Source organism: Carassius gibelio, chromosome A12 (assembly GCF_023724105.1).
Source record: "Carassius gibelio isolate Cgi1373 ecotype wild population from Czech Republic chromosome A12, carGib1.2-hapl.c, whole genome shotgun sequence".
NCBI classification, from domain to species: domain Eukaryota; kingdom Metazoa; phylum Chordata; class Actinopteri; order Cypriniformes; family Cyprinidae; genus Carassius; species Carassius gibelio.
In genome coordinates, this window is record NC_068382.1 from 4,593,145 (window position 1) to 4,608,282 (window position 15,138).

A 15,138-nucleotide genomic window follows, 5' to 3' on the forward strand; every position below is an offset into this window, starting at 1 on the left:
TACCGCTAGCCAATCTCAGCTGGTGACATGCAGAGTATAAGAACTGTAAGGAAAGTTTAAGAATCTAATGTCACCAGCACAGTTCTGAGTTCAGGCAAAATGCCACTGTTGTGGAAAAATCATCAGGGAGGGCAGGTATGTTTCAGTCATGCATTACCTGTCTAATGGACATAATTTTGATCATTTTACAGTAAATGGAATGCCCCAAGTATAAGACAAGCTAAGTAAAGTAAAATCTTTAATTTTTAAGTTCGGCACGTGACTCATCCCACACATTCATAATATAAGCTTGAAAGATACCTCAAATAACTTAAATATCCCATAGACTTACAATGAACCAAAGCCATATCTGGCCAGAATATCATAGATTTGCTTTTGGCTTTCATTTGAAATGTCTTCTTTGAGTGCCACTTTTTTCCTTTATATTGTTATTAGTAGTAGTAGCAAGTAGTAGTGGTAGTATTTTGTGTCATCAAAATTGTCATTTCTCTTGTGCTCACTTTTACTTATTATTTCTATAATTTACAGATTTCAATTTTGTTTTACTGCACTAATGCTACTGTTGGTAAGGAATCATCTCTCTGTATAAGTCAATAGGATGTAACCTGCTAATAGCACCCAACGACATTACATCACAACTGTCTCTAAGTCTATTTGCAATCCTTCCTACTATAGCTGGCACAGCCAGCAATGACATAATGTACTGTAGTTCACACAAGGCTAATCACATCTGTTTGCATTACGACAGTATTTCCCATTCATAAAAAAGAACTGGCCCATATTTCAACTGGAATATCTGAATTTCCACATGATTCATAACCTACTAGCTATAATCCAAAACAATTGTAAACTTTTTTTTCTTTTTTTTTTTGGTGCCTATGATATACTAAACCTAAAATGACAAACAATACATAGCAACATAACTGAATTTAACTAAAAGAGCTGAACTGTATCAGTTTTTAAATTTAGAATAATTATTTGTCCCAGGATACTATCTTTGTTTCACAACAAGATAACAGGATAGATTTGTAAGGATTAAGATGCCATATCAACCTCTTGTATAATTTACAAAAATACAAACTGACCACTTATTATATATATATATAGGGGTTGACATTAACTTTTTTGCTTAATATATTATTTGTAAAATAGCACCGTTTTTTTAAATACACTTTTAACATCAGTACACTTTTAACTAGGGGTGCTCTGATCACAATCGGCCGATCGTTATGCGCAACTCGTCAGAAATCACGCACCTGATGGAATTAACCGCTGATTAGATAACCGGCTTTACTGACGAGTTGCGCATTAACGATCGGCCGATCGTGATCGGAGCACCCCTACTTTTAACATCAGTCAGTCAAGCTTTATAATAATCAAGTATTATTTAATATAACTTAAGTAATTAGTAGTAAATTTGATAACCATGTTTAAATGCATATTAGTCATTTTAACTGAACATTTTAACTTGAGAGGTGGTTGTTTTTTCTGTCATTCAATGTTTCTGACAAAAAAAAACACAAATTGGGGAAAAAACTAATAAAAATACTGATAGGATAATAATGATGAAAGATTAATGAGCTGCTGGATTCATGAATATTAATCAGGTTTTGTGCGTTTGCTTGAACTGATTTTCTGAAAACAGGGACGATAATAGGTGAGCCCAGCCAATGGGATTGCCGTTTGTGCATTAAAACCACCCACTAGCTGTGGATAGCAGCCTCTTGGCCTGTTCCACTGAGACGGAATCTCCTCTTTCAGGCGAACAGGACAATGTGGCACCCTCGGTTTGACGTATGGGCCCTGCACCTCTGGCCACACAACCTTCCAGGTTCCCAGAGTGGGTTCTAAACAAAATTTTAGAGGCTAGAGCCCCGTCTACTGGAGGCTTCTACACCTTAAAGTGGTCTTTTTTCTCCGCTTGGTGTATAAACCATGGCAAAGACCTTCAGACTTCTGTTTTGACAGGTGTTGTCATTTTTGCAAGAGCTGCTGGATCAAAGGTTACACTCAAAGTCTATGTTGCGGCCGTAGCGGCTTCTCATGCCCCTATCAAGGGCCAATCAGTGGGCAGACACAGCACGGTCATCCGCTTTCTAAGGGCTGCCAGGAGGTAGAATCTGCCTCATCCCTCTGCCATCCCTTCATGGGATTTGCCCACGGTGCTGAGGGCCCTAAAGGGCCCCACCCTTGAGCCAGTACAGTCTGCCAGAATTCGGTCACTGTCGCTGAAGACTGGCCTTCTTCTAGTGCTGACATCAGTAACGCAAATAGGGGACCTGCAGCCACTCTCTATTAGCCCTGCCTGCCTGGAATTCAGGCCTAATGCCATCCTGAAACCAAGGCACGGTTAAGTACCTAGGGTGATCTCTACTCCATTCAGAGCTCAGGTCATTATGGTCTCCACGCTTCCTACCTCTGAAGAGGATAGTGAGCTATCTCTGCTCTGCCCAGTCAGAGCTCTAAGAATCTATATTGAGCATTCCGCCACCTAGGCAGTCAGTACAACTCTTTGTCTGCTCTAGAAACCACACCAGAGGGCTCCTGGTCATTAAGCAAAGACTCTCTAGATGGATAATAGACATCATCTCTGCATGAATGAAAAAGGCTTTTTCCCCTATGTGTCTAGCAAGAGGCAGTACAAGTTCCCATATCTCAGGTAACTGAGCTTACGTTAAGGAACCGAGTACGTTATTCATAAATAGAAATACTAGCATATATAATGGTGCCTTTAGGTGTATTTGGATGTCTTGGATCTCAGAGTTGAGTGTTGTTTATTTTAACGTCAATTCTATTCCATATTTACAGTATGTGTGGTATCACAACTGTTGTTGTTACACAAAGCAGACTGTGAGCGTTGTACCATTGACTACAGACATGCTTTCTGCTCACTTATCTCTATATAGATTATAGATATATTTATTGTAACGTTGAGCATACAACGGAGTAGGGGATTCAAGTGCAAGATTTATTAAATAGAGCATAGTCAGAGCAGGCAGGGTTAAGCACCAGTAAAACATCAATATCCAAGACAAGACAAAAGAGTAATCCAGAAAACAGGCAATGGTCAGGCCAGGCGGCAAACAATAATAAAAAACCAAAACAAGGAATCAGTCAAAGGTCATGGAACTAAGGTGGGGCAAGGCAAACAAGGTACACTGAATGGCTAACCAATACTCAGCCAACTGTGTGTGTCTGAGTGCAACTTAAATAATCCCACTGATAGGAAACAGGTCCATAATCAGTCCCTAGGAAGAGTTTTCTGGGAAATTGAGTCCAGGGTGAAAAGGTGATTGATAGCTCATGTGGAGAGTGGGAGGCACAGCAGGGACTGGATACATGACATAACCCATACCCCCACCCCCAAAAGGAGCGGTTTCCAGGTGCTCCATGAACATCATAGTCCAGGTGGATTGTGGAGTAGTGTTGTCACAATACCAATATTATTGTTTCGATACCGATACCTAGTCAAGAATTGCGAATTCGATACTTTTTTGATCTTGAAAAGGGAAAATACACTCTCAAATATCATTGCTGTGCTTTATTTTAAAACCGGGACAACATTCTAATCATGTAACACACTAATAAATTAACATATGAACAGCAGATATATTAAACAGTTTCATAAGAAAAATAAGAGTAATAAATTTATCTTGATTCTGAACTTTGAATAAAAATATGAACAGCGATTATATTAAACAATGTTTCTGAACTCAGAAGATTAAATGTCAAAAGGTAAATAATATCAATTTAAGCAATGGCATTCAAGTAAAAAAAAGCTAATAAAATTTAGCAGCAATATCTCAGATATTGTAACTTATTCTGTCAGTTGCGCAACCTTTTCTTTCAGAGGAGAAAACTCAGCCAGTGAGCTATTGAGCGTCACCTTTATTGAGCGTAATCTTTTTCTACCAGTCGAGGACCGGCGGCCACAGTATCACTTGTGCTCGCACATGCAGCCTAGTGATGCGTGGGTCAGGTTTTTTTCCAACCCACGGGTCCCGCTTTTATGAAATTATTTGGCCCGCACCAGCCCGCAAATAAAGTAAAATTTCTTTACCTACCCCGACCTGCGCATCGGGGACATCACGGAAGATACGTTGCTACTTAGACCTTCGTATTGTAACCTTATCAAAGAACCTAATAAAATATGAAAATATATATTCCAAATATTTAATATAGGCTAAATGAAATTACAATAGTGATGGTTCGTCCGTGAACGAATCTTTTAGGTGAACTAATCATTCTCGTTCAGGTAATCCACTGACTCATATTTCTCGTTCACTGAAGTTCCTTCCTCCACAGCAGCGCCGAACACGGCACTATTAGCAGCGCATGAGCAGCTCGTGAACAGCTCAGTGAACTGTTTCATCCTGTCAAAGACTTACTCAACATGTGACAGAGCATGAGATTTGTTGAATGTGTTGAACCCATAGGCCCTACACTGAGCAAGATCGAGAGATCTTCTCATTTGTGAACGAGTTGAATGAACTGATACATCTCTTTTATGAAGGAAATGAATGAGCATACAGGGTCAGTGAGCCAAGTATGTAAATCTCAATCAGCAATCAGCAGATACAAAGCGCAGTTATAGGTACTGTGCAGATACTCTCATTTCATATTTTGCATACAGAACATAACTCCACGTTTAATCCCTGATTAATGTGAATATTATATATGAACTGTCTGACCAAACAATTAAAATGTTAATTATGCAAGAAAACCTCGTGCTTTGTTCATCTGAACAACTTATTTAAACTATTTAATGTGATTATGCACACATTTTAGTAAAGCCAAATCAGTTTAGTAAAGCCACTAAATGCAGCCATCTCGCTGTAGTGCTTTTTTGCTGCTTGCGTGAGGAGAAAAAATACAGACGTCCATAGGGAGGCACCGGAAGCGTACGTTGCACGCACCAACATGAAATATGTCTCCTGCAAATCTGGAATGCAGTCATTCTTTGAAGTATCGATACTAATAAATTTAGGAATCGTGACGTTTTTAATTTTCGAGAATCGCGATACTTTTGAAGTATTGTTGCATCGTGCAACACTATTGTGGAGCAGAGGCGAAAAAGGGGGAGGGATAGAGGGCCAGGCCCATGTAGTGGAGGACTAAGAGACTGAGGCAAAGCTAGTGGAGCAGGAAACCAAGGCAGTGCGGGCAGAGCAGGGAGCCAAGGTTGGAGCTGGCAAAGCTGAAGAGCACCAGGGCAGAGCTGAAAGCTGAAGACCACAGAGTAGGCAGACCTGAAGATCACCAGGGTGGAGCTAAAGAACACCAGAATGGATCAGGTGGAGCTGAAAACAATGAGGGCAGACCTGAAGACCACTGGGCATAGCTGAAGACCACCATAGATGAGCTGAAGGGACCAGAGATCTCCATGGCAGAGCAGATGAGACCAGGGATCCCGATGGTGGAGCAGAAGACCACCATGGCAGAGCAGTAGTGGAGAAAGACCACCAAGGCATAGTCTTGGACTACAAAGATGGAGCAGGTGGAGCTGATGTTAACCACGGTGGAGCCAAAAGCCCCCAGGGCAGATCTGGAAGAAATAGAGACCAACACTGCTGATTAGGCAAGACTGAAACATAAAGCAAAGAGAGGTCAGCATTGGCCTCAGGGGCTGTATCCTGGAACTTAGAATATTCATGGTGAGCCTCTGTGACAGGAAACTTAGAGAGTTCACAGACAGCCTCCAAGACAGTGACAGGACAGACAGAGAGTTTATAAATGGCCTCACTGGCCGTAAAAGGACAGGCAGAGAGTTCACAGATGGTCTCCTTGGCTGTGGCTGGGTAGACAAGGAGTTCATAAGTTGGCATCACCACCATAAGAGGAGCTGAAGCAGATGCCCACTGCCTCAGGAGGTTCTGCAGTGGAAGCCGCCACCTTGGGAGAAGCTAGGGCTGGTGCCACCACCTTGGGAGGTTCTGCAGCAGAAGCCACCACCTCCAGAAGAGCTGGAGGAGCTCTAGAGTTGGTTCATGGACTGGAGCGGGCTCTAGAGCAGATTCATGGAGTGGGATGGGCACTGGAGCAGATTCATGGACTGGAGAAAGCTCCGGAAAAGAATCATAGATTTGAGCAAGCTCTGAATCAGACTCATAGACTGGAGCAGGCTCAGAAATGAACTTGGCTCTGGAGGAGTAGTAGAGCATTTTGTAGCGCAAGTACACAAGATGTCTACCGCCATAACAGGAAACACTGAGGACAGGGGAACAGTCTCTGTGACAACCGGTTGCTCAGGCCCTTGGGATGCCATCTGATCTGGCCGAAACCAGCGGTTTGTCTGCCAAACTGGAGGAAAGTCTTGGCTGCCTGAGCACTGTCTTGCTAGCTTCAAGTTCATCATTCATGATGGCTGGGAACACTGGCATGTAGTCCATGATGGCTGAAAACTGTGACATTATGTCCATGACAGCAGCAAACTGTGGAGAGACTCTGGACTGGTGGCCATCCTGTGAAGAAATCCTGGCGGCCATTTTATGAAGAGACTCTAGGCTGGCAGCCATTTTGTGAAGAGACTCTGGACTGGTGGCCATGTTGGGACGAGGCTCTGGAATGGTGTTATCTAATGAACTGGCTCAGGTAACAAAAAACACGGCATTAGCGACCATTATCACAGGAACTGCTGGTTGCCATGATGTGTCAAGCTCTGTAGCCACTGGAGCTTGCTAATGTTGTATGTATGTATTCCCACCATATTTGAAATCAACATGCACCTTTCAACTTATGTATTATCAAAAATTGTCACTTTTAAATATGACTTTACTTGGTCATTTATGTGCTTATAATTAATAATTATTATATTTCTGACTCTAGACTCTGCTAATATAAGACATCCCATAACGACATAAAGTACATAACAATGACACAGTGAGCCAACTACAGTATTTAAACAGTATTGCATGCCATCAAATGCACACCCATGGCTTGAGCATGCCTACTGGTATGGTATGGATATAAAGTATGCTATTTTACCCAACTAGGTGCTCACTAGGTTTTTGAACAGAGCGAAAAATATATATATATATATATTATTGCTTTTTATGAAATGTTATGAAAGCTGTGACATTTTCTTTTCAGTTTGTTAAAATATCACTTGCAAGAAGCAGATGTCCATAGATGCAGATGGCTTTTTCCTGAACTTTCCACATGTCCCTGGAGCCTATAGAATCATTATTTGTACTCTTCACATAAAACATGACTCATATGTGGTTTGCACAAATGTGTTAGATTTTATGCCAGCTATGACATAGCAAATGAAATGTTCTCTCGGTTTAAACGTACTAAGTCCTCTACAGATGTGTAGCCATATTATGAGAGAGGAAAAACAATTCCATTATCAAGATTCCAGAGTTATGATGGGATATGCTAGAGGGAATGGCAATCCATTATATAAGCCTACAATTGTTTTTTTACAGGCCTGTATCTACAGTAAATAAAATGTAATTCCTATTCACAACCAACTTAGAAGATTAACAGTTTCTCCCTTTCCCAGATGTTGTCAAGTGACATTAGGAAAAGAAGGATCCCATGAATTTAGCCGCTGATATAAGTTATAGAACTCATAAGAAAGTAGAGTGTATATGATTTGTTAGTTCCACACTTATGTTGTAGGGAGTGTATGGTTTGGCAAATGTACGGCAAATGAGGTTTTTCCCATCTGTATTGAATTATGGTAATTGCTCTATTATGTAACCCAAATAGTCAAGAATTCATAATATAAACCTCCCAGAAAAAAAAGGTCATTCAAGTTTTGGTGTTTTGGGTCAAGGTGTTGTACATAAAGCTGTACACAGACCGCGAGGGAAGAAAATAGCATGCTACCTAACAAGGGGGCAGTGAAGATGTGCTTGCATGCAGATGCTGTGAAAGAAGGGTTATACTAGGTAAAAGATAGTGTTACATGTGCAAAGTTATAAAAGGTCTTGACTCGGATCCAAGTTTTGCAAGCACTTTCTGACTAAGGATGTATAATTTTCTAGCCAAGTCTTCCCAAAATCTCTTTTGTCTCTTTCATTTTGCGGTTTTATAAGAAATATTAGGTCTTTTGGTGTGTTATGGAATAATTCCAATGAAAACAATTCCCCAAAATAATGGTTTTGTCTTATTTTAGCAATCATGGAAATGTGTGGTCAAATATTTTTGTATGACACTACAAACTTGTCTCCTTGCAAGACATTCCTACATAGCTGTGCTGGTTTCTTTTTCCCCCACAGCACCTTGATCTCTCGTTTCTAGTATATAATCAATTTCAGTTCAAATATTTCATGTCCCATTTATTTACTTTTTTTGGTAAGCACTCTATAAAATATTATTTTAAATTATGCTACAAAAAATCAGCTCTGGTTGCCAGAAATTCACAGTAAAAAAATACTATGACAATGTTTCTGGTATTACAGCATGCTTGTATCATTTCTCATTAATTTATATAATGTAATGATTAATTGTTTAACAGTTCGAAAAATCCTACATTTAATAGGATTTTATTATAAAATTGCATTATTAAATGTATATTATATAGTTCTTTTGCTCTACCAAATTGGTATAAACTGACTCTTTGTTTGCCATGTGTTCTTCAGGCCACGAGGAGAATCCAGATAGCCTCCGGAACAGATATAACTTCATCGCTGATGTGGTGGAGAAGATCGCTCCAGCTGTGGTTCACATTGAGCTGTTCCGCAAGTATGTATCCTGAATCACACACTCCATTAATCAATGAGCACATGTCTCAGAGAGGACAACTTTATCAGGACTTTGACACAAACCCTTCTGAAAATAACATCAGTAGCATCAGTGGAAACTTTCCATCGCACAAAAAGGTATTTAAAAGGTTATTTAGATTATTAAAATGTTCTTCACACAATATATATATATATTTTTTTAATTACTCTTTGAAAGTTTTTTTATGGAACCTAAAAGGGATCTTCTATGCCATCTCTACAAAAACACCCTCTTGGAACATTTATTTTTTAAAGTGAATGTGATCAGTTTGAATTTCGTTCTCGGTCTCTTTCGCTGCCATCTTTATGAATTAACACTGGGCAAAATATAGATTTCCTCTTGTTCTGTCTTCTATTAGCCCTCTGTCATCAATATGAATAGAATTACTACTTTCAAGTAAGCATGATTGCATCCATATTGGCCCTAAAACAACATTCTTATCAGCTAATAATTTCTCTCTGATTTTCGGAGAATGTTGAGAGGTTGATGTTATTCCAAGAACATGTTTCTCATGGATAAATCATGCTGTGCGAGTTTAAGTGTCAAGCACTTCATTAAAATATTTTTTTATGGCATGATCCACTAAGCTATATCCTCATTATAGAATATTAATGTTGTTTTAAAGTATCTGTTTGGATTTTTTTTCACACTAGAATATTCACTCACTGGCCACTTTATTTGGTACACCTGTTCAGTTACTTGGTAATATAAATACCTACTCAGCTAATCAAATGGCAGCAACGCAATGCATTTAGGCATCTAGATGTGGTGAAGATGACTTGCTGAAGTGCAAACTGAGCATCAGAATGGGGAAGAAAGGGGATTTAAGTGACTTTGAAAGTGGAATGATTGGTGGTGCCAGACGTGGTGGTCTGAGTATTTCAAAAACTGCTGATCTACTGGGATTTTCATGCACAATCATCTCTAGGGTTTACAGAGAATGGTCAGAAAAAAAGAAGATAGCCAACGAGCGGCAGTTGTGTGGATGAAAATGCCTTATTGATGTCAGATGTTAGAGGAGAATAGGCAGACTGGTTAGAAATTATAGAAAAGCAACAGTAACTCAAATAACCACTTGTTACAACCAAGGTATGCAGGATACCATTTCTGACCCCCCAACACATTGAAACCTGAAGCAGATGGGCTACAGCAGCAGAAGACCACACCGGGTGACACTCCTGTCAGCTAAGAACAGGAAACGGAGGCTACAATTCACACAGGCTCACCAAAATTGGACAATAGAAGATTGGAAAAACATTGCCTGGTCTGATGAGTCTCGATTTTTTTTGTTGGGACATTCAGATGGTAGTGTCATTCTCCCATCTGCGCTCGCAACCGCTTGCACCTCATGTTCAAGGACATCAAAAAAAATAAAACAGGCATAAAGTTGGCTTGACGTTGGACGTTCGAGAGTCTCAAATTTAGGGACCGTCTCTAAAGTTACATATTATATTGGTTTACACTTTTCTAATGTCAGTAGCATTTGAGGAGAATGACTTACAGTCATAAAAACAACTGTAACTGTTCATCTACTGTAGGTGTCGGCTATAATGCACAATTGAATTGAATGTTTGATATTTATAAAAATACAGTATTATATACTGTAAATCATATGTAAATTATGCTACTTTTTCACATGGGCTCAAACGCAAATTTGAAGCTTTGAAACTTTTCAGGTTCCCTTATGAAAATTACCCATGGTTTTAACAATAACACCACAAATCATTGTTCTTGTAGCCATGGTAACTGCAAATTAACCATGATTACTTCAAATAATAATTTACAAAGAAGTATTAATATACTGTAATATTTTTTTGTGTAATATCTAATCATAATTTTTTGTAAGAAGTTTATTTAAACATTTTTATTTATTTGTTAGATTTGCTTTTCTAATAAATGAGTTATTAATGGTCAGAATGTGTATGTCATTTGTATTTAAGTTGAATAATAATTATATTATTATTATTTTTTTTTTATTAAGATTATTTTAAAAAATCACATACACTTTTAAAATTATAAGCAGTATCGGTATCAGTATCAGAATCATTAAAATTTTAACAACGTGTCGGTATCGTATCGCATGGAAAAAATGTGGTATCGCCCATCCCTAGTGGTAGTGTAATGGTGGACGTAGTGTCCGAGACGTCACCCATAGGTTTCCGAAGAGCATTTTTGAAGCCAAAAGTGGGTGGAGGCGGCCATCGCGATCTTGCCAGCATGTCACCGCACATCACTCCTGGATTATTAAGCTAGTTACTGAAACCATGCCCACCTAGCTCGACGGCGGTGACAGCAGTGGCAATCCACCAAGTGTCCACGCCATTAATTATGCAGAAATGTAAGGCTTAATATAATTTAAACGGATGAGTTATACATTTTTTTTTTAATACATTTATTATCTTAATTAATAAATGAATTAACAACTGTTGTAAAGTTGGGCATTTTAACATGGGGGATCTATGGGATTGACTGCCTTTTGCAACCAGCCTCTAGTGGCCAGCTGTGCTATATATTATGCTATATAATTGCAGTGTAAGTCACTTCCATATAGGCTTCACGAGAGAGAGCGGGATGTTGCCGCTTAGTTCCAATTGAACATCTTTTAAATGCCACATCTTACCTGAGTATTGTTGCTGACCATGTCCATCCTTTTATGACTACAGTGTACCCATCTTCTGATGGCTACTTCCAGCTGGATAATGCACCATGTCTTGAAGCTAAAAAACATCCCAGACTGGTTTCTTGAACATGACAATAAGTTCACCTTACTAAATGGCCTCCACAGTCACCAGATCTCAATCCAATATTGTATCATGGATGTGCAGCCGACAAATCTGCAGTGATGCTATCATGTCAATGTGGACCAAAATCTCTGAGGAATGTTTCCAAAACCTTGTTGAATCTATGCCAAGATGAATTAAGGGAGTTCTGAAGGCAAAAGGGGGTCCAACCCAGTACTAGCATGGTGTACCTAATAAAGTGGCCAGTGAGTGTACATATTAATAGATCTTAATCAATCTTAAATATCATGATATCTTCATCATTGCATAAGAAATATTTTGTGGAATGTAGAAAACAGCCAACCTCAATTTTAAGCTGTTGAAATTGTGCAAAATTTTTATTAAAGAAAATAAATAAATAAATAAATAAATCTTGAGAACAACTGTCATGTGTTCCACAAATCACTTGTCAGAAGAAGTTTCTCCTTGGACTCAAATCTAGCTGGAAGATATAGTCACGTCAAGGACGTCGAGAAACCATCATTCCTTGCTGTTCTTCTGTGGAAAGTAGACTTGTTCCTTTATGAAAAGCTTGCTCATAAAGAGTAATCTTCTAAAACCTCTTCACTTTTCTTTTTTAGAATGATGTTCACCAAGCGGGAAGTGGCGGTGGCCAGCGGCTCTGGTTTCGTGGTGTCTGAAGATGGCCTGATTGTAACCAATGCCCATGTGGTAGCCAACAAACACCGGGTGACAGTTGAACTAAAGACCGGCGCCACCTATGAAGCCAAAATCAAAGATGTAGATGAGAAAGCAGACATTGCTCTAATCAAGATAGACGCTCCGGTAAGCACCTACCCAGACGTTTTTATATCGCATATAAAGTAAAACTCTCAAACTGTTCCAAAATCTAGTGAGATGCCTGTATAGGTAGGGTTTTAGGGCATAATACCTTCTTTTGTCCAAATTCTAAGGCAGAATTAGATGCATTCTTCTCGGAGAGACCGATTCCATAATACATAGCAAAAGCTCAGTGGAAAAATTCTTCCTACATGATGGATAAGGCAAGAAAATTGTCAATTCAATAAATAATATTTAATACCAAAAATATAGTTGACAATTGAGTTTTATCCCATTTTTGTGTGTGCTATGAACAGTGTTGTGGGTAACGCGTTACAAAGTAACGCGTTAGAGTACTCTAATTACTTTTTTCCTGAAATGTGTAACTTAACGCGTTAGTTTTGTGCGTAAGTAATCAGTAACTTCGTTATTTGTTTAAAAAAGTAATCCGTTATTTTAAGGAAAGGAAAATCCCGACTGCAGCCTGCTTTTTGTCAGACAGTATGCCTAGGTCTACTGTGCCACCTGCGGATGTATCAGCGGAGCCGAAGCTTTTGGGTTTTTTTGGGGTTTTTTTTGGGGTTTTTTTTTTTTCGAACTCCCGGCAAGATGGCAGAGAGGACAGCGTTTGGTTTATGGAAGTACGCACATTATTTTCAATTTGTCAACGAAAAAGAAATCGACTGTCGGACAAACGTTTCGAAAATCTGCTTCTGCTACGTTTTAATCACTACTTTGAAGAGTAAATGTAAGAGGACTGTGTTAAAGCGAATTTAGGCTTGTGACTGAGTGACACTTTAATAATAATTAGTTTCGGCTATTAAGCGATTTGTCATTTGCCTGTGTGGCGGTGAAGGATTTAATTCGGTTTGTTATCATTTTTGTTTGACAGGCAGCTGTTAATTTCTGTTAGATCGTTGGCTGGCTGGTTGTTCATCATTTCTAAATGGATTTAAATCTGCAAGCCTGTTTAAGGTTGTGTTTACAAGTAAGCATACTTGTACTTTGATAACTGCATTATTTAAAGTTAAAGAAAAATCAGGAGTTATCTTGTGGTGCTCATAATATAAAGTAGCTACCCAGGCTGGGTAGGTGCGAATTTTGATTAATAATATGTTCTGTGATAATAAATAAATAAAACGCCATGTGGAATAGCCGATTGCTGACTGTCTTTCCTGTTATTGTTATCCTGCAGTGTTAATTTAGTCGGATGAATGACGTTATTCATTGTCGGGAGTCACGACTTCTAGGTGCATTTAAAGGGGCCGGGGGCTGTGTCTGTCATGTGTGAGCCACTGCAAACGGCTTTTAATTTTTGGTAACGCATGAGTACTCTAACGCGTTACTTTTATGAATAGGTAACGCTGTATCATAACTAATTACTTTTAATTGATGGTAACGTTGTAACTTAACTAACTACTTTCCAAAGTAACTATACCCAACACTGGCTATGAATGAAACGCTTATTAGAGTATCACGTATTTAGCTTAGCAATAAACTAATGCCAAACTCCATTGAAATAAATAGCTGTGCACTTTGTAAAAGAGAATATTTATGCATATATGATATCTTTATGAGTTGGGTGAATTCAGGTCACTTTGGTTGGAGCAAAATGGTGATGTACCTTTTCTACCAAAAAATCAGCAGTTTTTAACTCCATTTCTACAAAATGATGATTTAAGAATCCACATCAGGTACAGTATGTTTTTGCTTTGCTTTTATGCAATTTATGAAGGTACTCTGGGCCTAAAGAAAGTTGAGTAAACCCAGTTCAAATTATGACTTTGTGTTGCTGTTCATATGCATTCAACTTATAAATAGGATATTTCTGACATGTCTTGACTGCACCATATTTATGTGACATACTGTACACGGATGAGCACTCCACTTATGAGATTCCATTTCAGACCGAAAGCTGACTTGGAAGACTAGTTTTGGAACGGAGCTTCAGTTATTCACTTTCGAGATGGATAACATGCTTAGTCTTGTTGAATTAGCATCTGAGATTGTTTCCATGATGTGACGTCTTCAGCGATGAATTGTTAACTAAATATATGGCATTTTTACCCCCTCCTGTTTTACACATACTCCGTCAGCAGTGCGTATGCAGTCCGTGTGTGTTACATATGTGGTGCAGAAGTTGCATGGACTCATTGTGCTTTCACACAGGACGCGTTTGCAGTCCGCTACTGATTCACGGCTGTTTAGGCCACGAACACAACATTTGTTCATTATTTTGATTTCAAATCATGTAAAAAATAAAATAAATAAAGCTTTTTCAGCATTGTGATACTCTTTTATCACAGTACAGTAACTATCTTTCATAGACATTAGTTTAAACTCAAATATAAACAAGGTATTATTCATGCACTTGACTTCTAGGTTTGTATAAGTTGCTCAAGCAAGCGGCAACACATTTAAACACAACAACTAGCCTACTTTTCTTGTTAGGCTATAACAAACATCTAAAATTAAAAATCACCCGTGACAGAAACGGTCGACTATTGTGCCTTTTGCATTTATATCTTTATTACAAGCAATCCCACAGGTCTTAAGGAACTTTGTTTTTCTGCCTTGATAAAAGTGCATATGTTGCCTTGTTTATCTAAAGGTGCTCTTTTTCTTGTTTTAACCTAGCCAAAAAGCCATATGTTGATGGCGAAACACAGTAGGCTTTAATTTTATACATAAATGTATTGTGAAATTACTGCATTTCCGTGTTAATTTGTTTACCGCGAACAATGAAATGTCACTTTAATTCAACGTGCAGCACAGCAAAAATAGACTCTGTACGTAAACGATCACTGCACTGCTGCAGATGCACTGCTCCTGCAACGCTCTGACAAAC

At 38.8% G+C, this 15,138-nt stretch overlaps 1 protein-coding gene across 1 annotated transcript in view; it reads left to right on the plus strand.

Moving 5' to 3' along the window:
- Nucleotides 1-15,138, plus strand: part of LOC128024926 (serine protease HTRA1B-like) — a 33,277-nt gene that overhangs the window by 2,307 nt on the left and 15,832 nt on the right. Inside the window, exons 2-3 of the mRNA XM_052610810.1 lie at nucleotides 8,589-8,691; nucleotides 12,092-12,296. Coding sequence (XP_052466770.1) covers nucleotides 8,589-8,691; nucleotides 12,092-12,296 — 308 coding nt within the window. The remainder of the gene's footprint in view (nucleotides 1-8,588; nucleotides 8,692-12,091; nucleotides 12,297-15,138) is intronic.